Genomic DNA, 26,987 nt, shown 5'->3' with positions numbered 1-26,987 from the left:
AGCTGAAGAACAAATGCCTCAGCATATCCAGTAATCAAAGAGAATTCTGCCCCTGTTTGCCTTAAACACAAGAGTTGCAGATAACAAATTTAAACACAAACTCAGAAAGTTTTTCCCCCTGCCCCCGCCAACATTCCCGCACTTTCCTCAAGAAGCCCTCTTGGGAGTTAACCCCCATGAGCAAGAGGACAGTCATTTTTTTCAGAGGCTTGGAAGGTGAGACTGTCTCTTTCACCTACCCCAGTGCTGGAAAGCAGACCTGGGTTTTACAGTTTCTTCTTCCACCTCTTAAGTCTCCCTTGCTTCCCTTCTCTGTTCCACTTAGTCACTTTTATTACATGTAGTGATCTTTTTTCTTCCACCTTGGCCATTGCACGGTGCTTATGAAACATCTGGAGAATGGGAATTTTTAATAGAGAGGTGAGGAAGAGTAAATCTCTGTTCTGTTCCCCACCTCCTCCTGCAGTTAATTCCTGCCAGAGACTTCTAGTCTCTGTTTTGCACAGTGAGAGGTGTTGTGGCATTTCCATCTCAAGAGAAGTCCTCTTCTTTGCTGTTCCATGCTCTTGATTGAGAGGACTTAGTCATAACTGGCAGTTCAGCTATTGGCTCATCTCAGACTCTGTGAGTGCTGAGTGCTCTTCTAAAGGGTTCTTGACAGCACATTTGTATGAAGCTACATGGATGTAGCTAGCAACCATTGTGGAGAAGGCTAGCCTAAGTGAGAATTAAAATAAGGTAGCAGCATGCAGGTTCTGTTTCCATAAGTGTGTGACCAGTAGTTGGTTGGCGGTAAGAGTCAGGGACTTCTCTGCCAGCTTCTCCCCTATCTCAACCATCTCATTTGGGCTATGTCTGTGATCCACTCTTCTTTAACCTGTCTGTCTGGGAACAGCTCATTTTCCCAGCATCCCTTCTTATCTAAAGTCTTTCTTCTTTTGGGGGAGACCTCTTCCCATGTGGCTGGACAGCCACATGAGATTCCTAGCAGTGAGGCTGTGGATGAAAGAGCTAGTACCCCCGAGTACTCATACACTCTATGCTCTTGTAGTGGTGTGACTCATTCTTCCTTTCCTTGGAGAATCCCTGTTGCAGGTTTCTCTTTGAGAGGTACTTCTTGAGAATGGACTTCACCGCCTCCAGTGGGCACTTGGCAGCTGAATGAGCTGCTGCTGGTGGTACAGCAGCATGGCACAGGGGCTCTGCAAGGTTCCTGGCCCAGCTGTTTCTAATTTCCTTTTCCCTTGCTCTGCTAGAACCTGCCATGCAGCTCCTCTCACTTCGACATCACCGCTTCAGGCCTGAAGTGTGTGGGATAGATATTATCTGGGTGACAATTCTGGAAGGACAGGCTACCTCACCCTGTAAGTTTTTGGAGCAAACAACACAAGAATAGTATCTCAAATAGAGTGACTGAGAGCAGAAGGGAAGGGAGTGAGGAACCTTGTCTGGACAGAGAGTCTGTGGCTAGGAAGGTTTTGCCATATGATCATGCAATGTGGATGCTGCAAAGTTGCAAAACCTGGATTCCTGCTTTTCCCTTCTCCCAATCCTGAAAGGTGGTTTCAGAGGTGAGAACAGCAGCACAATCCCTCTTATCTCTGATTCTGGGCCCACAGCCTGCTTCCTCATTCCACAGGACTGTTGCTGATCTGCACTCTATTACTTATAGTTGGCAGACAGTATTTGTAAAGCAGTCAGATGAGGGGGAGGAAATCTGGTTATTTAAATGCCATTTAAATATTTCCCCCCTCCTACCTTTCACCCCCAAATTCTTTTCTGAGATGTTATAAACAACCCCTTTGAATGCATGCACAGGAATTTAAAAGGCAATCCAAGGAATTTTTCCTTTGCCCTATGTTTCCAAGCTGGGTCTGTCATAGATGCATCAAAAACAGTAGTCTGTTCTGGCTGCACTGGCAGAGCCAAAGGCAGACACAAAGCTGCACATCCAGCAATACCACTTACTCCAACTCCTCTCTCTTCTCCCTATTTGCCTACAAAGTGATACATTTTAACTTCCCATCAGATCAAGACTTGAGGGCAAACTCTGGTCACATTTTCAAATTTATTTGAGGACTAAAAATGAACATACCACTGAATTTCTCCTCTGTCATATAATTCTAGGAGCCAAGGCTTGACACAGCCATGCAAGGCAATTCTGCAAGAGATGCCAATGCTATGCCCAGGAACCATTCTTCTCTTGCTGCCATGGCTAAAACAGTCATGGGAGGGAGAGAGTGAAATGATTTCTAGGCCACCATCAGATGGTGGGCAGCCTGGGTCAGAGGTAGAGGGCTCAGCAGCTCGATCAACTGATGCATCTCATGCCTTTTGGGTACTCTCACAGTGGAAAGTTCCTTCTACAACTTCATGCTGCCTCCGTACTTTCCTACTGCACTTCAAGCACTAAATAGTACCTCTAGGGGACACTGATTGATCTTTTGTGTTCGTAACTTATTAGATTGCCCACTTCTTCATCCATTTTGTCTGCTGGCTTTCTATTCCAAGGAAAGATACATTCAGTTGCTAATGCTGAGTTCCCATTTCAACAGGCTACAGCTTCCTCCTCCCATTTTAGGAAGCAGAAAAATTCATCGGGGTTGCATGTTTTGGATGTGTATGGGTATTACTTGAGAGGAGTATAATATGTCAGGAAAACCTTTTAACTCCTGACTAGCTGCACTGTCTTGTATCTTCCCATCCTTCCTCTAGATGTATTTTTTTAAAGTAAAAGGTCACAAAGGATGTAGGGTTGAGAGGAGAAGTGCAGGCTTTCTCTTCTGTGACAAAATGAGGATGAAGCCATTCCACAGGCCATATGAGTTAGGTCACTGACTTTTTTTTTTTTTTTTCCCTTCTTCTGTTTTCCAGTGGATCTGCTTGACACAAGCACTGCACAGGGTGAACTGGGCTGGCTTCCAGACCCTCCAGAAGTAGGGGTGAGTACACACATTCAAGGAAGTGGAGCCACTGGGAGTACTGAACTATGGGAAAGCATAATCCAAGTTGAAATTTCACCTTGCTTCCCAAACTCAGGCTTCTGCAACTCCACCTTCTGCTGGACATTGTGTGCTTTTGTAAGTTGCTCTGCCTTGCAGCCCCTTCACCTCTGCAGCCCCACCCCCTAGCCAGCTTTTGAGGACTGATGCCTCATTGACATCCAGTAGCTCTTCTGATGCCCATTGACTTACAGTAGCTCTTAGTGATTAATTGTGTCATTGAAATACATTGTTTCCATGAAGTAATAAAACTTAATGGAGGAAAAGAACCAAATCCTCACCCAGTTTTTCATTCTAACATGTTGTGAACACATCTTATGTCTCCTTTTCCAGGCAAGCAGCCATGACGGAAGTATTTCTGTCTCCAAGTCTCCCAAGAATTTAGAATCTTTGTTTAAGGTTGTTCTATTTTCCTCTTGAGTACTAAGCTGAATGATTCAGATACACATTTTTAAACTCAGCAGCTAAATGAAGAAATAACTGTTTACTCAAGGGGTGGCAGTCTGGCCTGCTGAGTGGGCTGTAAGGTTCTAAGACTTTACACCCAGCCCTAGTGCTGTTTTTGGCCCACACAGCTGAAAATGGGAGAGGCATTTCCCTTTGTTTCATGACTGTAAAATTGAGTTGATGGAAGTACTTAAAAATCTACTCCTGAAATCACTGCAAAATCGGACCAAAAAAGACAGCTGAGCTCTTGGCTATTTTTGTACAAGTAGAGTAATTTGTATGAAGTACAGTTGAGCAGGCCCTCTAGTGTCACAAAGATGGTTTACTTTGTAACAGCAAAACTGGGAAGTGGTGGAAGGAAGGCACAAAGAAAAGGGAATTCAGGGACTATACTACAGTAGTTGAAAGGACACATATTAATACATAGTTCCAGTTCCTCATCCATGCTCTTATCTTTCTAGCAAGCCCAAAGCTTTCCTATGGAGAAAGTGGCTTTACCCTTGCTGCTTATGAAGTAGACCTGGGCTCAGCCTGTTCCTAATTAATTTTCTTAACTTTCCTCTGTAATGTGGTGTGGTTGGTTTAAATCCACCCCAGTCTCATCCTCCTCCTCCTCCTCCTGATAGTCTTTCTTGGTGAACCAGAACCAGACAGTGAGGTTCTCCTGTGCTTGCATAACTGCCTTTGTGTCATTAGTACAGATGTTTTTGATGATGATGATGATGATTATTATTATTATTATTATTATTATTATTATTCCCTACTCAAAACAGGTGCCCTAGTGAGACATATATGTAGATCATGTTTTTTTTTCATTGTTCCCTTTGTTTTCTGTGTGGTAATTTTAACTCCATACTAGGCACTAGACATATTCAAGATGAAGTCTGCCTCTTGGAGATATTGGAAAAAAACTCTGAAAAGTGCATTCTAAAAATAATCTGACAGAAGACAAAAAACCTTTGTTACAGAACATCTGATTTTTGCACAGTAGGTTAACTGCAGTGCTACATGTTGGCATACCCTTCTGCTTGAGCTACCTCTGCATTTAAAATATGTATATTTAAAATGTAGTTGTAACTGGGAGTTGTAGAAAATGCTGTAAAACTTGGCCTGAGAGTAGATCAGGATACTGATGACTGATAAAATATCAGAGGATGAAAAATGGATTCATTGACTTCTGATGAGCAACTCTTTTGCAGGGATTTGTCTAATGATGTCATTTCTCAATAACTGTTAGGTGGAAGGCTGACAAATTGCCATGAGCAAAAAGGGAACAATGGGCAATTCTCTTCAAATCAGAACTTTGAACAACTGTTTCTGAAACAATTCTTCCAAAATGAAGACTTAAATATGTTTGAAAGAGAACTGAGATTAATTCAGAACACCTTTTGAGACACAAGAGCTAAGATTAATACTGAATAGTCTGACTAGCTTGATTAGTAACAGGCTGGAAACATCTGAGGAGTATTCCATACAGAGTTGAAGGGTATATTTCATGTAAAACTGCTTGTTGTACCTAACCTCAGATGCCAGAGATCTCCCATCTATGTACTGGATTTGTGTCAATATGCTTATCACACAGAGGAGGAATTTGCTATGAGGAATTTTCATGCTTTATATGGACAAGGTCTCCATGGCATAGCCAGAGGAGGTTGGATAATTCTGTGGAGGCAGAATTACACCTTTGTTTTCTCCTCTTTTAGCCAGTGACACTGGATGAAATGGCTTGCCATGTGTGATTGTTTCCTGGTCAGACTTGGTCTGTATCCAGTAGAGGCAATGATTCTGTTAAGACATGCTCAGCCTAAGAACACTGAACTGATACCAGTTGGTTTTGGACAGCGTGGGTATTTTTTTCTGTACTTCTAGAGTACATTAACTGGCAGTGAAATCTTGCATAAGCTTAAAGGTCGTCTTTAAGTGAAAGTGTCTGTACTTCATGTAAAGTGTCTGTAGAAGTTTGCTTGCTACAAGGTATGAGCTAGCTTTTGCTTTTAGTAGCTGTTTAGAAAGGGTTTCATTCTTTTAAGGCTGCTACTGGAAACTAGGCCCTTAAAAAGGCAAACTGTAGATCCTATTATGTAATCACTTTCTTATCTACCTTACTGCCCTCACCCACCCATCATCTAACAGATGTCAAATTTTGAGACAGCAATACTAGTTGGGCATGGGAAGGTGTATTACAGTACTAGTGGTAGATTCCCATCTTTTAAAATATATCAGAGAGCTAGTGATGATCACTTAGAAGGTGCCAGGAGTCCAAAACTCACTTGCTTTGACATTTCTTTAAGGCTCCTCTTGCTGCACAAACAGCCTGGCTACTGATTTCAAAAATTGCTGAAACTGTCCTGAAAGAACTTCCTAAATCCTACCTTGAACAAATTCAGTTACTGGGCATAATAGCATTGCTTCTTGGCAACTTGTAAAATAACATAATAAAAAGTTATTTATCTCTATTTTGCTTTTAGGTGTAATTGCATCATCTTTGAACAGACGGTGATGAGGAGTCATGTTATCCTCTTGCATTTTACTTTTAATAGACAAGGCCCTAAGCAATCCAACTGGGCTTTGAAGTTAGCCTTACTGTGAGCAGGGGATTGGAGTAAAGTAAAGGTCCCTTCCCACTTAAATATTTCTGTGTTCACATGATCATTTTGCATTCTTCGTTCACTAGCATTCTGAGCTTGAATTTGTAGCCCAGGCACAAAAGGTCCTTCCAGTTTTACCCTATTTAATGTATTGAACTCTGTAATATCTATTCCTCTTGATTTTCTGTATCAGTTTCTGTACATACTGGGCAACACAATGTTTGTCTTTAATTGCTATGATTATTTCACCCCCAGCTTGTGGGCCTATCTTGAAATTTTCCTTTGGTCCACTATTTCCAAATTCCTTTTTATGTGTATGTGAATAGTATTTACATAATCCAGTCACACTTTCATGACTGTATATGACTACTTAAGTTCCTAGCCATTTGTGCTGTAGAATACTGCATACTGGGCCTCTCAAAATGACTTTTTGTCTCAATGCAGTTGAATAGATTGTACATTAAATACACTTTATTCTTTTTTAGCCAATATTTTTTCTTGGGAGGCATGCTTTCACCAGTTCAACATCTGTCTTTGCCTGTAAAAGAGTCCTTTTTCATAGTAGTTTTGTTTTTAAATTGGATATCTATTATTTCAGAAATGACATACGCTCTGCTGCTGCCACTAATTGCCAAAATGTGTTGTATTTATTAGAAATTAAAGGTTCAGCAATGCTCAGTTCTGAACTGGTAAGCTGGTTTATGGAGCTTGTCTTTCCTCAATTATATTCCCATATGGATCATAGTAGTATTAAAGCTTCCAGATTATTTTTTTAGTCTCCTTCCTAGGCTGCCATTATTCTCATTCTCTTATGCATGGACATACTTTTTTTTTTTTTTTCTGCCTATTCCATATTTGTGCTTGCTTCCACATATACTTCCAAGTGTTGCTATCAGTTTCAAACTTTCTACCAGGTCTCCCAGGGTGCATGGCACCTGTTTTGCTCAACTTTTCCAAAGTCTACCTTCACACAGGACTAAGGATGTACATTTAATTTCAGTGACCTAATGTATTCCAGAGGTTATTCATAAATAGCCACTAACTGCAACTGTTGTGGCTCAAAAAACACTTGAAAAACTTTGGAAACTATATAATTCTTGCACAGTTCTGCACCCCATGTTTCACAGGAGGTCTGATTATGAACATAGTATCTGCCAAAGCTATGTGAATGCAATTTGAGTAAAACAGTGCTCAGACTTTTTATTTTTTTTTTCTTTATTTATTTTTTATGCTGTTATCTTCCTGTCAAATCCCAGACAAATTACAAATTCTATACTGCTCAGTTATTTTGTTTAGGTAATAGACTAGATCAAGTACCTGTGACCTGTCAACAACTTTTATATCACTGACCACATACATGGTATTGTGTACGTGCCTTCAGGTTCTAGCAAGGTGAGGTTTTGTTCCACCAGACTAAGAGGTCCTACATGTTAATAACAGCTGATGTCTGGTTTCCATTTCCATCACTTCTGCTCAGACAGATAGGCTTGGTCATTAAGGGAATAGTGTTGTGGGCCACACAGCCCTCAAACTGCAAGTGATTCCAGTAGAGCACTCCTATTTCATTAAACCTGGGCAGTTCACCTAATCAGACTTGTTGATATCTTACTCAGATAGTCTTAAGCTGGGATGAGTCACAGCCAGTCAGCTTTTTGTAGCATCTGAAGATGGTGTGAAAAATAACCGTCAGAAATATTATTATGTGCATCTTTTTCCACAACTGTTGACAATCCATGTCCTTAATAAGATCTAACTCAAAATGGATGTCATCACTTCTGAACCTGGAATAGAGTAGCAGTATATACCTCAAGCTTCTCTCAGCTTAAGTATCAGTCATAGGTGATTAGATCTTCCAAGTGAACAGGATCTGCATAGAAATGAGGGACAAATGCTTAGTAAAGTCAACAACTAACTGGAAATGGGAACAGCTCTGGCTTTGGGGTCATATCCTGACATGCCCTGCTGCTGTTGATATGTAGACTGGTGGAGATACTTGATGATATTCTCTTAGGTGAAACTTAGTTACTTTGTGGATTTGGGATAGAAGAAAAAAAAATGTTATACATAATCAAGATATATTTTACCCAGAGGAGTAGGAAGGAGAGTAAAAAAAAAAAAGGCGAGACAGAGGAAGCAAAGAGGAAGCAATGTAAATTAATAGCTGTACTGTAAGCCAGCTTGCATGAGCCACCAACTAGGTAGCCTAGCATGAAGTCACTGCCACAGCCTCAAGTAGCAATCTCTGCTAGTGTACGCAGTGTTATGACCTGAAGGGCAGAAAAGACCCATGTTCTGAGCCAAAGCAAAGGTGCTGTACAACCATGACATTTATCACAATGGCTGCTCAGGCATCACAGTGATGACAGCACTGTTGCCTAGCAACTTCAGGGGCTGATTCATACTTTTATAGCTGTTGAAGGAGAGTGGAAAAGGTTCACTGAACTTCACTTCAGCACAAAAGCACCACAAGTCAGTTGGAGCTTTGAGATGAGTCCGCCTACAGCATGGTCCTTAAGAAGACTAACAGGCTATTTAAAATATGAAACAAACCAACTTTTACTATAATACCAAACAAAATACTGGTGAGTTTGCAGACAGCCAGGTTAGAAAGGAAAGGCTTTATACCTTATGTTCCCTGTTGTCTCCTTGTTAGATGGACCTATGCTTAGAAGGGTGATTCTCACCATCTCAGAGGCAGAGTTGCAGAAAAATATGCTTATTCCCTCTGATTTCTTGTAATGTTACTTCCATTGCTTTGAAGGCCTAGTTCCTGGTTTCTCTGTGCTTGACCTGGAGCCTGCCACTGTGCCTTTCATGCTGCCATCTCCTGGATATTCTTTTCTCCAGGCAGGTTTGATCATCTCAAAGAAAAGGCACAATTACCCTGTCCCTGTGTGGGATTCCACCTGATCCATCCTTAAAAAAAAGCTATACCAACAGAGCAAGTATTGCCCATTGCCATCAGACTAATTTCCCAGGTTCTCTAAATACTGGAAGTATACTTGACACATAATACAAAACCGTAGCTCACACCATACAAAACCATATCTTACACCATATGAAGCCCTTTGCCTTGGAAAAAAAAGTCACCTCCATTTACAATAGTTCCATGAAGATATTCAAACTGTTTCAGTATGTTTCCATATTATACCTTATGGCAGATCCTAGGAAGAGTAGATCATGGATGGAGAAATCACAAGTTGTCAGAGATAGGCTCCTTGACACAGACCTAAACTAGAGAAGGCTCATTTACAGAAAAAGCAGAGTAAGCCTTCCTCAGGCTTCAGAGCTTCAATCTGTGTAATCAATCTAGAGTTGATCAAGGCAGACATTAAAAGGCACGTACCTTATATTATCTTTGGATTTTTACTCACATGGTAGACCAAACCAATACTGTTTACTACAAATATCTACTGGTGCCATTCTAGATTGACATTCAGGTTATTCTGAACTGCATTTATAAAGACAGCTGATCTCCATCACTGCTTTCCTTATATTGAATCCAACTTAGCAATGAGAGGAAAGCTGTCTTCCTTTTCCCTAAACCTGCAATGTTCTGAGGTTATTGAGATAGCACTTTTGCTTCAAGGTTGCTGTTCACTTAACACTAATTGCTGTGATGGAATTATTTTATTCTCTATTATAACACCAGAGCAATACTTTCAAAACCAAATCTCTGGAGCTAACTGCCTGTGTTAATATATAGGTTTCTGAGAAGTACAGAACACGATTTTGTTCTCAAATCCAATCGCTACATGCTTAGACTCTTCAGAAAGTCAGGCTACTAATTTATGACCCGGTCTGAATGCATTGACTTTTGTTTTCTTAGCAGCTTTTCAAGAATTCTAAAAGGTTTTATAACTTTAATGGCTAGTTTAAAGACAGTTTAAACTTAAACCTTAAAAAGAATTTAAATGTAAAGGGGTTTAAAAGGAGTTCTAAAGAATATAAAGAGTTTGAGAACTCTTTAACTTGCTTGGAGCAGGGAATTAGACTAGATGATTTCCAAGGGTCCTTTCCAACCTAAGGCTTGCTATGATTCTGAATCTCATGAGAAAGTTTTCTGTAGCATCATAAAACCAGTTCACTCATTGCTAAAATGAGGAAGTCTGACTCATACTGTGCCCCATTTCTAGAAGAATGCTTCCCATCCTATGGCCAAACTGATGACTGGAGTAAGGAAACAGTGTCTGGAACAAAATGGGTAGAAAGTTATATTATCAAAGGATGTTGGTTCAATATCATAGGCAGACAAACTGGAGAGCCAAGTAATTAATATTGATTGAGCCACACTTTACCACACGTTTATTAAGAACATTACATTAAAAATCAGAAGCATACATTTTGACTTTGCAGCAGATTCTCTGAGGATGTGAGACAGTTGCCTAGCAACTTCTGGACTCATCACCCTTTCATTAAGTGTTGTATGTAACAGTTTTCCTTTACTACTTTGAATTTAAAAGCTTCACTGAATAATGAAAAGAAGTCACAAGCATATTTAACAATAGTTCTGTGTTGTTAGCATAAATAATATCCTCATTTTACTTCCTTTACCCATCAGCAGTAGAGTTTAGAAAAAACAAGTCTGACTCCCTTGTTATTTTTTTGCACTACACTGCATATGAAACCGTGCAATACTCAGTGCTAAGCATCTTTGCCCTGAAGAGGTCTGTCTGGAAGAAGCTTGGCTGAGCTGAGCTGAGAAATACAAGACTTAGCAGTTGGATTTTTTCCAGCAGTAGAATTTAAAGGAAATTTTTCTGCTAGAGTTGTCACTATTGAAAATGAAACTCTGATCCTGTATCACTTAAGTTTTGAAAATGGTATATTCAAGACATGCAGCACAACAGCTCATGTCTTTTGGTGAGACATGCAAAAATCACTTTCTGATGACACTTGTCTGTGGTACTTCACTAGGATAAACTGCTAATGGAGACGTGTCAAACTCTTTGCCTTCAAATGCAATTATGCCTTTCCCATCAGCTTGGTGGAGGCAGACACCCGCAGAAAAATGCTTCTAAAAGCCAGTCCTGAAACTGGCAGTTTCTTATGAAAGCTACCTTGCTCTTATTCTCCTTTCTAACTTATTTTTTTCTATTTCAATATACTTCAGGATGTGTTGTAAATTCAGTTCTGCAGGATTTTCAAGAGGATTTTCAATGAAACAGTGCAAGAGGTGGTGAAGTGATTGCCCCTTCTGATTGATCAATTGGGATTGACCAGTATGCTCTCTCTTGCAACCCTAATCCTTTGACCTCCATAAAGTGAAATAGGTGTAAATCCTATGTGGTGCAGATACGTGTCAGAGAGATCAGATTAAGAGGGTGGGGTAACACTGGAGATTAATTACATGGAGAAAAGGAAACAAGACAGGACACATAGATACCATCTGCAGAACTTTCTGAGAGGAGACTGCTAGTATGCACTTAGGTAAATGGCTGAAATCAGCCAGATACGAGCTTTGCCATCAGTGGAGCGTGCTAGCTTAGGGAAAGCACTGGAAGCTTTCAGAGTGGGGCTGCATAGGAGGTATGCTCTAAGTCATGGCATAAAAGCAGAGCCTCCTTTGGCACACTGTGGGTCCATTTCTTGCATTCCACTAGCAGAATGAACTGGTTTGTGGATCAGAAGCTGGGAGACAGGCTGCAGGGTTGTGCTGAGAGTACAGGAGGTGGTTGTGCTGGAGAACGGTGTGAATCTCATGCTCAGCCCCTGAGATTTGACAAGCCTAGAGACTGATGCCTTGTTTAAATTGCATCTTAATCTGAGGTGTGATTTAAAACCAAGACACTTAAACTTGTTCCAATACCTATGTGGGCACATTTTTCAATTTAATTAATTTGATTAAACAAAACCTTGCTTTCCAAGTTTTCAGTTCTCATGTGCAACTTATTAAAAAGTGGATATTCTTTGCATTTTGCATTATATCTGTGGTGGGGAAGCAAAAGTAGAACCACATAAAATTCAGCAAAAGCATATGCTAAAATACATACCAAATAATAATACAGATAGTATCACTGAGGTCATATAACGAGCTGGACTTATGTGCTTCTCTCAGCCACTACTTGCCTGGGGAAGAAGTAGAACCTAGTATGAAGTCAGGAAAATCAACTGAGTTTTAGTGTTAAATTAGGATTTGCAAAATATCACACTTAAAGAAGCATGAACTCCAAATTAATGAGTGCTTGATCTAACGCAGTCCTTCTGACATTGACCTTCCCTTTGTGTCAGGCTACTTTTTCTATCACCCCAAAGTGTTGTGCATTATTTTCAGGGGCAGATAATAGTCCTGATCTGGTATGTCATACTGTACACTTTAAATGTAAACGGTGGCAGAGAGAAGTGGACAATAAATGGGAGTAATGGATTGTTTTCTCAATCTAAGATAAGGCGATGTATGAAAGAAATATATTTGAACCAAGGTAGAACGAAGGGAATATGCAAGTGTCCATCCACAGTGGTTCCATTCCATTTGGCATACATCAGGTCCTAATTACAGTATCTCTTTGCTCCTAATGTAAAGAGTTTGGGCTGACACGGAGGTCTAGATCAGATGCAGCTTTTGCTCAGTGTAAGAGACCATTCAGCTAGCCAAGCTTCGAGCCCTGAACACTATATGGGAAGCAAAACTTGCTTCTCATGTCTGTCTAACGATGTGTGTTTTCTTCTACCCTGGGAGCAGTGGAGTGAAGTGCAGCAGATGATAAATGGTACCCCAGTCTATATGTACCAGGACTGCAGTGTGCTTTCTGAAGGTGACACAGATCACTGGCTTCGCACCAACTGGATTTATCGGGGTGAGGCAGCCTCTCGCATTTATGTGGAGTTAAAGTTTACTGTGAGGGACTGCAAGAGCTTCAAAGGTGAAGTGGTGACCTGCAAAGAGACCTTCAATCTCTATTACATGGAATCTGAACAAGATGTTGGGATCCAGTTCCGCCGGCCGCTGTTCACCAAGGTCCGTAATGCTGGAGGTGAAGAGTGAGTCATATCTTTCAGCTTAAACTAGTCATATCTTTCAGCTTAAATGAGGTGTGGCTTGCTGGCTGGGGGAGGCCAGGAGAACCAGCGTCTGGGGAGGGACATGGATAGTAAGTGTTGTCCTTAGAATAAACTTTGCCCCCAGTGCCCTCTGTGATGCTCAGAGTAGTCTGCCACAGGAGGCACAGGAGTTTTTAAATGAGATGGGACTTTCATTCTGCATAACCACTAATTCAATTGGACATCACGTAGGTAAGGATTCTAAAGGGTTGTAACAGTGCTCGATGGTTACACCAATTCTTAGGAATAGTAAAGCAGAGACTAAAGAAATTTGATTTTCCTTAGGTAATAGAGCAAGATTAGATCATGTGAAGAACACAATCCAGTTCAGGTCTCTCTGCTCCTGATCATTTGTGCTGATTGTTATGAGATATAGGTTCTTATTTTCTAAAACTTGAGGTGATGGCTTGCTATAATGAAATTCTCCCTTGTGTGAAAGTATTTATCACTGCTATATTTTAACTGCCATTTCCCCCAGCCTAATGCCCTCTTGCCATGGAAACATTTGAATTGCAGAACAGGGAACCTCAGCTTTTTTGTAGAGGAAATTGTATAACCCAGTTCTGTCTTAAAAAAAGCCACAGACCTACATTATTTTACTGCCCCTTCCTCTGCGATTTAAATGGCGTGTAATGAAAACAAACAACAGTAAAGGCCACCACAGGCAAAGCAGGACTTTGGTAACTGCTCCCCCTCTCTCCCCAGTGTTCCTCAACCTCCCCTGCAGCCATAAGTGTGTGATACCTCCACAACTTCTAAACCTGTGTTATGATCTCACTGCCAGATGCTGCTGCTGTGCAGATACTTTTCATTAGCCACCCAGCTACATGCGGCAGGTGGTTTCATGCAATAGGACGGGGACTGCAGTGGAGAGGATCAGTTATCAGGATATCCCTCTGAGAAGAAAGGCTACCCCACCTGCAGTCCAGGTCTTCCCTGTCACATGATATCATGGAGGCCTTTCCTTGTTTGCCCAAGCATTAAAAGCATCTCTTACTTACTCTCATCCTTTGTTTGCTGAGGCAGTGGGAATATAAGAGTGTTGGAGCACCTTTCACCCAAGTATCTCCAGTGCTGAAATATGTTGAGCGCTGCATGAGAAGCACCTTGCAGTAGATGATCTCATCTGCATCAAGTACAGCCTAGAAACAGGTGGCTGTAATTCACTGATCAATTTAAAAACATAACTAAGCAGTGTTGTGATTTAACTGCACACAATTTGCAAAGAACAAAAAATATCACAGAAGAGAGATTTGCTCCTTTGGGGGCAGTTCCTGAAGACCTCTGAGATCGGGGACCCAGAACATAGAGTACTGTCTAAGACCAGTGAATGACTGAAAAGGAGGTGAAAGGAGATGGTGGAAAGAATGGACACAGGAAAAGATGTGGACCTCATTCTTAACACCTCTTCCAAGTGCAAAGAAAATGTACTGACATTAGAAGCACTTAACCATACAGCCTCTAAAAGGCCTTAGTGTAAAAGAAGTTTGAGAAGTATGGGTATCTCAGCTGCTGCTGGCTGCTCAGATGTTAAAGCTGTTGTCTTTTTCTCTTTCACTTAGCTCAGCACTGTGGCAGCGGATCGAAGTTTCACAAGCAGAGACATTGAATCAGGCGCCATGCAGCTGAACACAGAAGTGTGCCCCATTGGAAAGCTGTCCCGCCGGGGATTCTACTTGGCTTTCCAGAACTCTGGAGCTTGTGTAGCAATGGTGTCTGTCCGAGTGTATTACAAAACTTGCCCAGAGGCAGTGCGAGGCCTGGCCCATTTTCCAGAGACGCTAGCAGGTTCGGAGGGGCTGACAGAAGTGCCTGGGGTCTGTGTGGAGTACGCGGCTGAAGAAGTGGGCTCTCCTCCCAGGATGCACTGCAGCACTGATGGGGAGTGGCTGGTACCGATGGGCCGATGCCTTTGTGCTGTGGGATTTGAGGAAGTCGATGGGAGCTGCGTAGGTGAGTATGCAGACACTGGCTGTAGGCCATGGGAGAGTTTCCAGGGAGCTGGAGATCAAAGCATCTGTAAGCATAAAGTGGGATCAGGGGATTTAGTGTGGTCTGCCTCCATCAGGTGTATCGTATCTTTGCTCCCCTCCTTAGCTTTGCTTTTTCAACTGTGATTTTTCTCCTCATGTGTCAGGTGTAAGACTTGCACACACCTCTCCACTCCCTCTTGAGCTTCATCCAGGAACCTTCAGCTCTGAAGCTAGCTCCTGTGAGCTGCAACTGTGTGATTGACACTGACTCACTCAACAACTGGTTCCCAACCCATAAATGGCAGTCTTGTTCTCTCAGGGCAGACAGGTCAGACGCGTGGAACAGTGTATTTGTCCCATGAGTAGAAAGCTGAGAGGCTGGAGGGATACAAGATCCTCTGCAGTGTCCCCTTCTACTTGGACTGGGAAGGCTCTTCTGCTAAGGGAAATCATGTAAAGCACACTGCACAGCACTGTCAGTGCCTGCCTTATTTCTCAGGAACAACTAAAAAACATTAATTCTGTCCTGGGGAGTTCTTCTTGTTCTCAAACTAAATCAAAACAATGACAGGCTAGCTATGAAAAATAAAGTTTTCTAACTGCATGAAGAAAAGAAACTCATTTTCAGTCAAACCAGCATACCAAGGCATATAGAAAAAGGAATCCACGCACTGTTCTCTGGGTCAGTGGGTGCCCTGTCTCTGCTTTTCCCTGCCTTTGCTCCACTACAAGGATCTGGTGCCACTGCTTGCTGCTCATTTTTCTCGGGGAGCTGGTGAAGGCTGAAGCACATGATCCTTGTCCTCCTCCAGCAACCCGCTCTCCTTACATAGCCCAGCCAGTTTTTCCACTTACGTGCTACAGAGCTCTCTCCACCCTCCTGAAAGCACTCCCCCGGGAAGGGGCAGGGAAGCTGTCATGTCTCAACAAGCCCTGACTGCTATCACAGCACAGGTTCATTCAACATCTATGCTTTTATCCCACTCCACCCAAGTACAGCTGCAGCCAGAAGTATCTTTTGTTTGATCAGTAGGAACTGGGGAGGTCTTCCAGCAGAGGAAGGGGAAGAACCTAGCAGGGGTAGGGAGAGGTACTTCATGTCCACAGCAGTGTCTTATTGTAGGATCAGAGGATGAAGGTGAATGCAGGTTGCCTGCTGGGAGATATCGTGGGGTCCTTTCCCTCAATGGAAAAGACCAGGCATTGTGCAAAGGACTAGAAACAATCCAGGTAAGGATAAAGACTTAAGTCACAGCTCCTACTTTGTCCTCAGAAGATGGAATGACTTCTCCAAACATGCAAAGGGGCACAGGATGGAGGAAGACCATGGAGGCAGTGTTTTCTAGTTCTGAGCTTTGCCTGAAGTAGGAACCGAAAAAAGGAAAGCTGAACCTTTTCTTCATAGCAGTGAGGAAAAACAGACCTCTGTTACAGAACAGGAGGCAACAGAATTCCAGAGGTCAAGGTTCCTAAATAGTTCACTCAACCTCTCGGTGAATTCACAGCCATATAAAGCTCGCTGGGTAAATAATGGCTCAGCCATCCCATGATCCCAGAAAAAATGTGCCTGCTGAAAGCATTACAGCCTCTCATAGCATTGCAGACTTTGCTGCCGATAAACCCAGAACTCCATGATTAACTTCCTCAAGCATGTAGTTTATTGTGAACACAAAGGCTGGCTGTGCCCCTGCTCTGTGTTCTGGTTTGGCTGAGGCAACTGGGGTTGTTTAGCCTTTTTGGAGGCTGAGAGGAGACCTTATCACTCTCTATAACTACCTGAAAGGAGGTTGTAGCATGGAGGGCATCAGTCTCTTCTCTCAAGGAACAAGTGATAGGACAAGAGGAAATGGCCTCAAGTTGCACCAGGGGAGGTTTAGATTGGGTATTAGAAAAACTTCTTCACAGGAAGGTTTGTCAGGTATTTGAACAGGCTCCCCAGGAAAAGTGGTGGAGTCACCATCCCTGGAAGTGTTTAAAAGATGTGCAGATGAGGTTCTTAGGAACATGGTTTAGTGCCAGGCTTAGGTTAATGGCTGGAATCTGATCTTGATCCCTTGTAACCAAAATGATTCTATGATACCCTGATGGGCCCTGCAGGGTGGCAGGTGAGCCGAGCTCCCTGTCAGCTCACATCTGGCATCTGCGGGCTACCCACTGCTTGCTGGCAGACTCTCCATGAGCACTTCTAGGAAAAAGGCATGAAGGGAGGGCCCCAGCCATCATCTCTGCCCTTTGGTGCCTGGCAAGCAGTCCTGAGCTGGCCCTTTCCCAGGCCTGTTTTTCCCGTCATATTGCCCAGAGCCGAGTGCCCACGGCCCAGGGAAACCAGGTGCCATGGGCCAGAGGGGCTGGGTGGGAGCTGAGACTGCTGGCCGTGCACCTCCCCCGCCGGCTGTGCTCCTGGGGGAGCCGAGGACAGCTGCTTCTCTGCTTCTGCCCCGCGAGGCCAAGGCCTCCGGGGAAGGGAGGCAGGCAGCAATGGGAGTCAGGTTCCCCGCCGGGCAGCCCCTCCTCACCCCTCCTGCGGCAGGCCCGGGCCTCAGCCCACAGTCGTCTGCTGGCCCTGCTCCCGGAGCCGCCGGGCGCTCTGAGGGAGGCTTCGCCCGCCTCCGCACCTGGGCCGTTGCACCGCGGCACCGGCGGGCGCTGCCACCTCCCCACGCAGCGGGGCCTGCAGCTGCGGGGCGCCTCGCCGGTGCTGTGCAGCCATCTGCTGGCACGGCGGCTGCGTGGGCCCTGGTTGCTGCGGTGGGGAGTCCAAGGCGCCGGGCGCCGCCACCGCAACTGTTCTTGTGGTCAGGCTGCGGCCAGGATCTCCCCCGTCAGGAGCCGGGGCCGCTCCCTCGCGGGCCTCGGGCGCTCTCCCTGTCTGCGGGGCTGTGCTGTGCCCGCCGCTCCTAGGGCGCCAGTTGGGGCTGGCCTGGGCTTGTGTGGCCCGCCGGCCCTAGACAGGATGGCCTCATGCCCGCTGCTCGCGGGAGCTGCTCCCGCCCTGTGCCACATCCCTTCCAGCGAGCCCAGCCCAGGGACAGAGGCCGTGCAGCTGCCTGAGTCACGCAGGCAGCTGAGTGCCTCCGCTCCTGCCCGCACCTCCTGCCCGCACCTCCTGCCCGCACCTCCTGCACCTTTTTAGTTTACTGATCAAGACATGACCGCCGGTGACGTGGCCCAGTATGGCCAGCTAGTGCCTGCCTGGTTACTGGGGTTTGTCCCTTTGCCCTGATGTACCCCATGCATTTCCCTCCCTGCTCTCCCTCTCCCTGTCAGGTGAGTTGCCTCCCTGTGAGGCAGCTCACCTACTTGCAGGGTCTCAGCACCACTGGTGGCTAAAGCAGGTGTGGACTGCGGCTAGAGCAGCAGCAGAGCTTTGGCCTGGAGGAACAGGCCTAACAACAGCGGGGTAAGGAAGCTGGTGAGGGACCTGGAGCACGAGTGTTATGAAGAGCGGCTAAGGGAACTGGAGTTGTTTAGCCTGGAGAAATGAGGCTGAGGGGAGACCTTGTCGCTGTCTACAACTACCTGAAAGGAGGTTGTAGCATGGAGGGTGTTGGTCTCTTCTCCCAAGTAGCAAGTGGCAGGATGCAAGGAAATGGCCTCAAGTTGTGCCAGGGGAGGTTTAGCTTGGATATTAGGAAAAAATTCTTCATGGAAAGTGTTGTCGGCTGCCCAGGAAAGCTGTTGAGTTACCATCCCTAGAGGTGTTTAAGAGAGGTATAGATGAGGTTCTTAGGGATATGGTTTAGTGCCAGTGTTAGGTTAACTGTTGTACTTGATGATCGTGAGGGTCTCTTCCAACCTAAATGATTCTTTGATTCTAATAGAGGCTCTCTTGGGGTCAGAGCTAACTTGTCTTGCAAAGGTCACTAAACCCACAATTCCCTAACTTACCTTCTGTTTGTCTTAGCCAAATAATAAGAGGGTGTGTATGTCGCTCCATATTTATGGCAGGTAGTATCATCTAGGGAACATCAGAACCTCTGTGTTATATAAGTCTATGGCCCTGCACTTTGTCTGCTTTTCATGCTGCTGGCAAAACTCTCCTGACCAAAACTGATCCAGTGTCAGGAATTTTGAAAAGTTATTCTGGAGCAAAGTAGCAGAAGGCCAAAGCTTTTGTCTTCACTCCAGCATGTAGAAGTGTTCTCAGTTGTTAGCAGCCTAGAGATCAAAGTATCTTTTCTTTTTGCTTATTTCTCAAGGAGGATTTGATCTCTAATATAAATGGAATCTCTTTGGGCTGGTGACAAGCAATGCTTGAGCCTTAATTCTTTCAACAGCCTTTTCTCTCCTTGTCCACATAGTTGTGTGATTGTAGCTCAGAATGACAGACTTCCCTGAGTGGTTCTGTTATTTACCCATATCAGAAGGTGCTGGTTGCTCCTACTTGTGATTATTTTTCCTTTCTGTGCTCTTTAGGCTTCACTGCTGCAACTCCTTTTGGCTCGTGTACTGTCGCAATATCCCAGAATGGTTGTGTGATGGTATTACTATGCAACTGGTGGGCCAGTTGCCATCATTCAGTATTAGTGGAACAGCTTGCCGGCCATCCCAGGGCAAGAACGGGGACCAGTAGGAATTAGATGAAACCACTTCTCTGGTGACAATCTAGAGAGAGATCTCAATGTACACTGAGGATAATGACTCTTCCTGAGACTGATGGTGAGGAGTCTTGCTTGGCCTTTGTTAGTGGAAAATTGTTTAGGTCCCCTCAGTTGTCCCTCTGTGTTGCATGGTAGGAAAGGCTAGATTTTTTTTTGTCTTCTTGATATAGGATCATTTCCTCTGCTATGCTCTACCACAGTAAGACATTTGTTTCAGGATCTTGAGCAGATGGCTCTCTCCTTTGGGATCTCTTGAGGGAGTACAGGGGAGATTGTTGCTTTTACAGTGCAGTATGAAAAGGGCCGTTCTCTCGATGCTCAAGTTAAATGCAAGGTGGTAGCTGTGACAGAAAATCGGTGTATGCATGCCTCAACCATCTGATTAGTGGTAGGTTGTTTGTTTCTTTAGTTTAAGAACATTTCATACATTCATTTAGCACAGGTAAGTAAACCATTGAATTCACATGTTACTTCAACCTCCCTCACTAATTTTCTCCTTGCTACACACCTATAGCGGTGAAGCATTGACCTTGAAATAAATGTTAGACAGACTAGTGCTTCTGTAGATCAAGTAATGCAGCAAAAACAGAGTGTCAGATGTTATACTTAGAGAAAGATGTGGCTGCTTATTTTTGTAGCACTGGAAATAGAAAGCACATGGCACCTATTCTCTTGCAGTCTGTCTTGGCTCCATAGCCAGTTACACTCATTGCTGCTAGGCAAACTGATAGTCATCTAGATATTCCCCAGGGCCCTGCTAGGTGATGCTCTAGTACAACACTTGAAATCAGAAAAGCCCAGCGGCTATCCCATATGAAGTCAGCAAGCAGAGGGGTCTGAGGACTACAAGGACTTGGAGCTATTGTTTAGAGCTCTTACTAATGGTGTGGAAAGCTTGAAGGGCAAGGTGGGGACCAGTCTGAGTTTATGTTGAAAGAAGCCTCTGAGGTTGACCAGCAAATGAGTTCCCCTTTCTTCAGATCATAACATTGATCTTACCTTGAGTTTGCGTCTCATCTCTATCTGCTCTGAGAAAATGATTGATTGGTCTAGGTGACCTCCAGGGGTCTATTCCAACCTAAATATTTCTGGGATCTAAGAAAATGGAAGAAAAGCAAGCAGATAAAGAAGAGGAACAAAACTGGCAAGTGATTTGTTGTTGATCTTATGTTGACTTGTTTGTCTCTTCACAGCCTGCCAGCGAGGATTCTACCGTCACTCGTTGGAGACTAAACGCTGCCTGAAATGCCCCCCCAACAGCTTGTCCAACGAGTCAGGGGCTACGTCTTGTTCCTGCAATGCAGGCTTCTACCGAGCACCTTCAGAGGGCCAGAACATTGCTTGTACCCGTGAGTTGCAGATAGAAGGAACATTATCTATAGAAACTGAAGGATGAACTTATTGAGATCAGCCCTACAGAGAAGAACTTAGGGATACTGGTCAGCTAAAAATTAGACATGAGCTGGCCATGTGCGCTTGCAGCTCAGAAGGCAAATAGTAACTTGGGCTGCATAAAAAGCAGCGTGCCCAGCAGGTCAAGGGAGATTATTTTCTCCCTCTGCTCTGCTCTGGTGAGACCTCACTTGGGGTACTGTGTTCAGCTCTGGGGTCCCCAGTACGAAAGAGACATGGACCTGTTAAAGTGAGTCCAGAAGAGGGCCACAAAAATGATCAGAGGGCTGGAACAACTCTCCTAATGAAGAAAGGCTAAAAGAGTTGGGGTTCTTCAGCCCGGAGGAGGCTTCGGGGAGATCATATTGCAGCCTTTCAATATTTAAAGGGGGAATGTAAGAAAGATGGAGGAAGACTTTTTACCAGGGCCTATAGTGACAGGACAAGGGTTTGTCCTCTTTCAAACTGAAAGGAGGTGGATTTAGATGGGACATACAGAAGGAATTTCTTACAATGGGGGTGGTGAGATACTGGAGCAGGTTGCTCAGAGAAGCTTTGGATGCCCTGTGTTTGGAAGTGTTCAAGGTCAGGCTGGATAGGTCTTTGACCAAATTATTGAAAGATGTTCCTGCCAATGGCAGGGGAGGTGGACTAGATCATCTTTAAAGGATCCTTCCAACCCAAACCATTCTGTGATTCTATGAACAAGGAGATGGGAGGAAAAAATAATGTTAGGAAATGGGGATGAGAGATCAGAGAGGTAGAGGCTGGGGGTGACAGAGGGTTCCATTCAAAATGCATCAGCAGAATGGAAACTGCCACAGTATTTTGAGTGTTAGCAGCTGGATCTAATACTTTCTTTCATGCTTCTTGTAGGCCCTCCCTCTGCTCCCCGCAATGTCAGCTTCTCCCTTACTGGCACGCAGCTGAGTCTGTGGTGGCAGCCACCCAGTGACCACGGTGGGCGAAAGGATCTGACTTACAGAGTCTTCTGTCAGCGCTGCCATTTCCTGTCATGTGAGCCGTGTGAGGCTGGTGTGGTGTTCTCCCCCAGTGCTTCTGGTCTCACTAAACCTGCTGTGGACGTGGATGGCTTAGAAGCTTACACCAACTACACATTTGCTGTGGAAGCCCATAATGGTGTCTCAGAAATGGGACCTGCTCCACAGAGAACTGCTCCGGCTGTCTGGGTCGCAGTTGGACATGCAGGTTAGCAGAAGCAGAGAGAAGTTTTTCCTGCTCATCAGGAAAAGGAAGAGGAATCTCTGTGAATGTTTAAGCTTTGTCCATCTTCTCCTTCTGTCCACATTTGCTGGTATGGTATGATAAGGACTCTAAGGTACTTCTGCCTCTGGCATGTGAAGTCCATCAGTCATATTCCCTGCAAGTCAGAGCAGCAGTAACCATTACCCACCAAGAGCTATGAATCCACTAAGAACTTTACAGAAGTGAGGAGGATAAAGCCCTCCCTGTCATACAGTAGTGTAATTCAGGCTAGATATTGTTACCTGTGTGACAAGGAAGAACAGGGACTGTGGCATGAAATATTTCCCATGACTTAGATATTGCAAAAATCTGCCCCAACACAACAGAAACCCTGCTGTAACTGAAAAAAAAAGCAAGTTTTGAGAGCGTGGATAAATGAGGATGTTAGAAACAAAGCAGTTCTTGACACATTCCTGTAGCTTAGTTTCAAGCTGGCTAGTTTGGCTGTCCTGTGAATACTTTCCAGAGTGCTATGAAACGTGGTTATGCATGTGACATCACAGTGCTCAACAGCCTTTGGTGTTTTCCCCAAGTTCTGATTTAGTGACAAAACATGACTTTTCTTCCTAATGCTATGCGAGGGCAGCACAATTCTGAGCTAGAAAAGCAGAGCTACTTTTGGCTCACCTCATCACTTCCTAGTGATAATGGAGGACAAGGAGAGAACTAGGCTGGATGCTTCAGTCCTTGCAGGCTGTTGAGAATTACCTTCTTTTTTTCATGAACAGCAATGCATTTTTGGTCAGCAGAGAGCTTCTGAGCACTGAATTGCACTGTACCCTTATGAAACGGAGCTACATTCATAAATCACATAGGATAGTTGTGTTACTGCTGTGGTAAGACCGTAAAATCCCAACATTTTCATTTCAGATTGAACACTTCCTGTACAAAGCTGGATTATATGTAATTTCTTGGAACACTGATTTTATTTTGAGTGTCAAAGACAGTTACCCACTGTTGGGGTAGAAGTATACTGTTCACAGAGAACAATTAATTACAACCAAAGACCTCATTTCCCTTTTACCACAGAAGAGAATGATGAGAGAGCAGCAGTGGCAATGAGAGTCAGCTCCAGTTGCATGGTGTGACCAGAGAAGGAAAGCTTCTAATGCAGAGAGTGCCTGGTTTACATTATGTTTGTGTTTATTCCTGATGTTCTCTGTTCTCTGCCCTGAAGCTCCAGTGACAGTATCCCAGTTTGTCCTGACACAAAGAGATGACAGTAGTCTTTCTGTTTCTTGGCTTGCCCCACGGCAGCGCAGCCGAACCTCAGTGGAGTATGAGGTCATGTTCTTTGAGAAGGTGAGGACTGCCTTATTTGTTTTTTCCCCTTTCACCCAAAGGAGTGGAAGTGTCCTCTGTTCAACATATATTTGTTACTTGACCCTGTTTGATTTCTGCAGGGAGAGGAGGCACGTTACACAGTGAAGCATCTTCTTGAGCCCAATGTCACTCTGAGAGACCTGCAGCCAGACACAGCCTACCTGCTTCGTGTGAGATCCATCACACCCCTTGGACCTGGGCCCTACTCCCCGGAGCAGGAATTTCGCACTCTTCCACCAGGTAAACAACCACCACTGGTATCTCATTTAGGAAAAACTTACTTCTCCATCAGATTTTATATTCATATGGCAGATGGATCTCTTTTTGTCTAGCTGTAAGGCACTAACACCACGCTCCTGAGTTCCTTGTCACCAGGGCTAAGCCTGTTGCTTTATAAAAACGTAGAACATTTATAAAAATGTACATTATAAAAACATTTGTAAAAACATATATAAAAACATAGGCATTTATCCTGTTTCTTTGCTGTCATATAAAATCCACTTGTACTTTCCCATTCAGAACTGATCAGTCTCAGGTTTGTGTGTTGTACTGGCAGATCACTTAACCAGCTCTTCATCTAGACATTTTCATTCTGGTTAATATTTCTAAGTTTGAAAGTTAGCAAAATTATTACAGTATGCCTCCTTTTGTGTGAAAGTTACTAGTGAAAAGGAGAACTCAAAGGACCTCACCACTGCTTATTTCCAGCTTTATAATTTCTGCTGTATGTAGTCCAGCCCCTGAATGTAACTCTGCGCAAAAAGATGGTATGTGCTGCTGAAAAAAGTTCTCCACCAAAGCACAAAGTACAGAAGGCTAAGCTATTGAGGCCACAAGAAGACCTTTCTCCTATATCAAAGAACACCTCATATAGGCCTCACATCCGATCTCCTCTTTCACTGGGTTACCCAGAGACTTGCCCTTTATCAAAAGCTATATATGGAGTTTGCTCTCTCTTTATTCCACACATTCACAGATCCTCCTATTGACACTATGGATAATTTTAGAAGCACGTGAGTTGAAATTATGTCTTTGAAAGGCTAGTTATGTTGTAGTGAAATAAGGTCATGGAAGAAACCAAAGGCATACTTTAATGTAACTAAATAGTTAACTGTGTAAAAGCTAATAAGGAGTGTGATACCATGACTGGAATATAATTTAAAGATTGGGCTTTTGGTTTTGGCACCAGCAGCTTTTGGTAAAATTTTCATGAAGCTGCAGTGCCAAATGATGATAGCATAAGTGATTATTAACCAGTTGAATAACATACCTTAAATGGTTTTAATTATAAAAGGACATGTTAGAAAATATTTTCATCAAGATTATGATTTTTTAAAAAATAAAAGTTGAACACCTTATCATGCCAAGATGAAAGTATTTTGAATATGAAAGGGATTTAAAAGAAGTACCAGCAAGGTTTCATTTGATGGGAGTTCTTCTTTGATAATACTAGATTTGTTTAGCTGTACTGGTTTAGGAATATTAGTGGAACAAGATTTGCAGGGAAATGCAGTTTTTTAAAATCTCAGTTTGAGAATTTAGATCCCTTAATTTCCTGCAGAAGCACTATGTACCTAAAAGCTTGTCCATTTTATTAATAAAAGGTATTACCTTACCTTCCAAATCTTGCCTTTTTGATTTCAATAACAAAGAACATCAGTTCTGCCTCTTGATTTCTACTTAACTAGGTTGGTGATTTTAATAATTTTAGTGGGATGTATAAGCATCAAATTGAGCAAGAATAACAAGTGCTAGTTAGGCTTTATGGATGCTGACTGTTGGACTGGATGTTAGGAAACACTACCAGATGCAGTTGTCTGCGTCACACAAGCTGTTCCTTACTTTAAAATCTGCCCATTTATTGAAACAATTTCTTTAGGAATTTTTTTCATCTGGATGTTTTCCTAAATCTCTTTAGGGAAAAAATATTTAAAAATGTAGATTGTCATTAGATATGGATATGAACGCTTTTCATTAATGGATTTTTAAGTTTTTTAAATGGTTTTTTAAGTTATGGGAAATAAGATTTAAAAACATGCTTCACCAACAGAAGTAATTTAGCATTTCCTCTCTTGAATTCAAATATACTGTATGAAAATGGATAGCTTTAGCTTGAGAATCTAAATGGAAGAAGACAACTTGTGTTATATGAATGCTATCTGAATGCTATCCGATCACAAAAAGGAACCACCTGATGTTTAGTTTTGAGAAAACAGGAATATGATGTTAGACTGCAAGTTCCTAAGTCGGTACTTGCTTGTTTCAAAAGTCCTAAGCAGACAGTGGCTTCTGTCAAGGCACTAAGGACCAAGCCCAGATATTGATGGAAGGGGAGGGAAATCAGTTTCATAAACAAGAAGCGAGTTTAGTTTGACTGCTAGGGAAAACGATGTCTTTGCTGTGCTATAGTCTAAATCAGCTACTGAGCAGGAAGAAGGGTCTGATCCAAAAGAACAGTTTGAGAGGAGTGAGAGGCGAGGAAGAGCTGTTCTTCATTTTTGAAAGTGTCTTTGAATTTATGTAGGAAATCAGGCATAGGGATAAATTGCTCAACTAGAAGACCAAGACTGTCAATAAGAGTCAACCAGATACCCCTCAGAAGGTTCTCCATGCACATGAATAACAGTATGATAAAACTCAAATCTGGTGGCTCTGCTGCCTGGAAGACAAATGGCCATAGCTTACTTAATACCACTGTCTGGTAGATGCTGGTTGCTACACTGCAGACAAATAGTTCTCGGTCTGATAAATTATATAGCCTTTCTCTTTGTTTCTGCAGACACAGGAGCTTTGTCTGGTGGAATCATAGTCTCTATTATTTTCGGAGTTCTGTTATTTATTGGGCTGCTTCTGGGACTTTTCATCTTTCACCGAAAGTAAGTGTTGATTTTTGGTATTGAAACAGATACAGATGTAGGAGTAGCTGAGCTATGGGAGCTTGAGAAATGGAGAGAGGCCCTGATTTCTCACAAGATATTGGATAGGTAGAGGTTAGTTAGAGAAGAAAGAGTAAGACCAGTGTGACCAGTGTGCTGTGGCAAGGTGGAATGAGTCTCAGTAAGTAATTTTGATTAGCAGAATTGGAGGGATTGATATGTCTGTAAGATAATGATGGCTACTGAGAACAGAAGAAAATGTGATGATTTCTCAGTTTTGTTATAATCCAGCACTATCATAATGTTATCATGACAGATGAATAAAAATATTGTTATGGTACAATCCCCCTCTGGCAGGGGGATTGGACTAGATGATCTTTCAAGGTCCCTTCCAATCCCTAAAATTCTGTGATTTTGTGATTCTGTGATTTCTATAGCTACTGATCAATTAAGAAGGCAATACATGTTTCCAGTCATT

The 26,987-nt window shown here is 43.3% G+C and overlaps 1 protein-coding gene across 1 annotated transcript in view; it reads left to right on the top strand.

The window, feature by feature from the left end:
• Positions 1 to 26,987, top strand: part of EPHA1 (EPH receptor A1) — a gene marked incomplete at both ends in the record, with an annotated part of 37,198 nt that overhangs the window by 369 nt on the left and 9,842 nt on the right. Inside the window, 8 exons of the mRNA XM_080348433.1 lie at positions 2,875 to 2,942; positions 12,720 to 12,995; positions 14,641 to 15,031; positions 20,846 to 21,001; positions 21,921 to 22,253; positions 23,488 to 23,612; positions 23,714 to 23,873; positions 26,413 to 26,509. Of these exons, the coding sequence (XP_080204559.1) occupies positions 2,875 to 2,942; positions 12,720 to 12,995; positions 14,641 to 15,031; positions 20,846 to 21,001; positions 21,921 to 22,253; positions 23,488 to 23,612; positions 23,714 to 23,873; positions 26,413 to 26,509 (1,606 nt within the window). The remainder of the gene's footprint in view (positions 1 to 2,874; positions 2,943 to 12,719; positions 12,996 to 14,640; positions 15,032 to 20,845; positions 21,002 to 21,920; positions 22,254 to 23,487; positions 23,613 to 23,713; positions 23,874 to 26,412; positions 26,510 to 26,987) is intronic.

The sequence above is a fragment of the Nesoenas mayeri genome (assembly GCF_963082525.1).
Source record: "Nesoenas mayeri genome assembly, chromosome: 1".
NCBI classification, from domain to species: domain Eukaryota; kingdom Metazoa; phylum Chordata; class Aves; order Columbiformes; family Columbidae; genus Nesoenas; species Nesoenas mayeri.
Note: the sequence above shows the minus strand (reverse complement) of the source record. Positions and strands in the feature narration are given on the sequence as shown.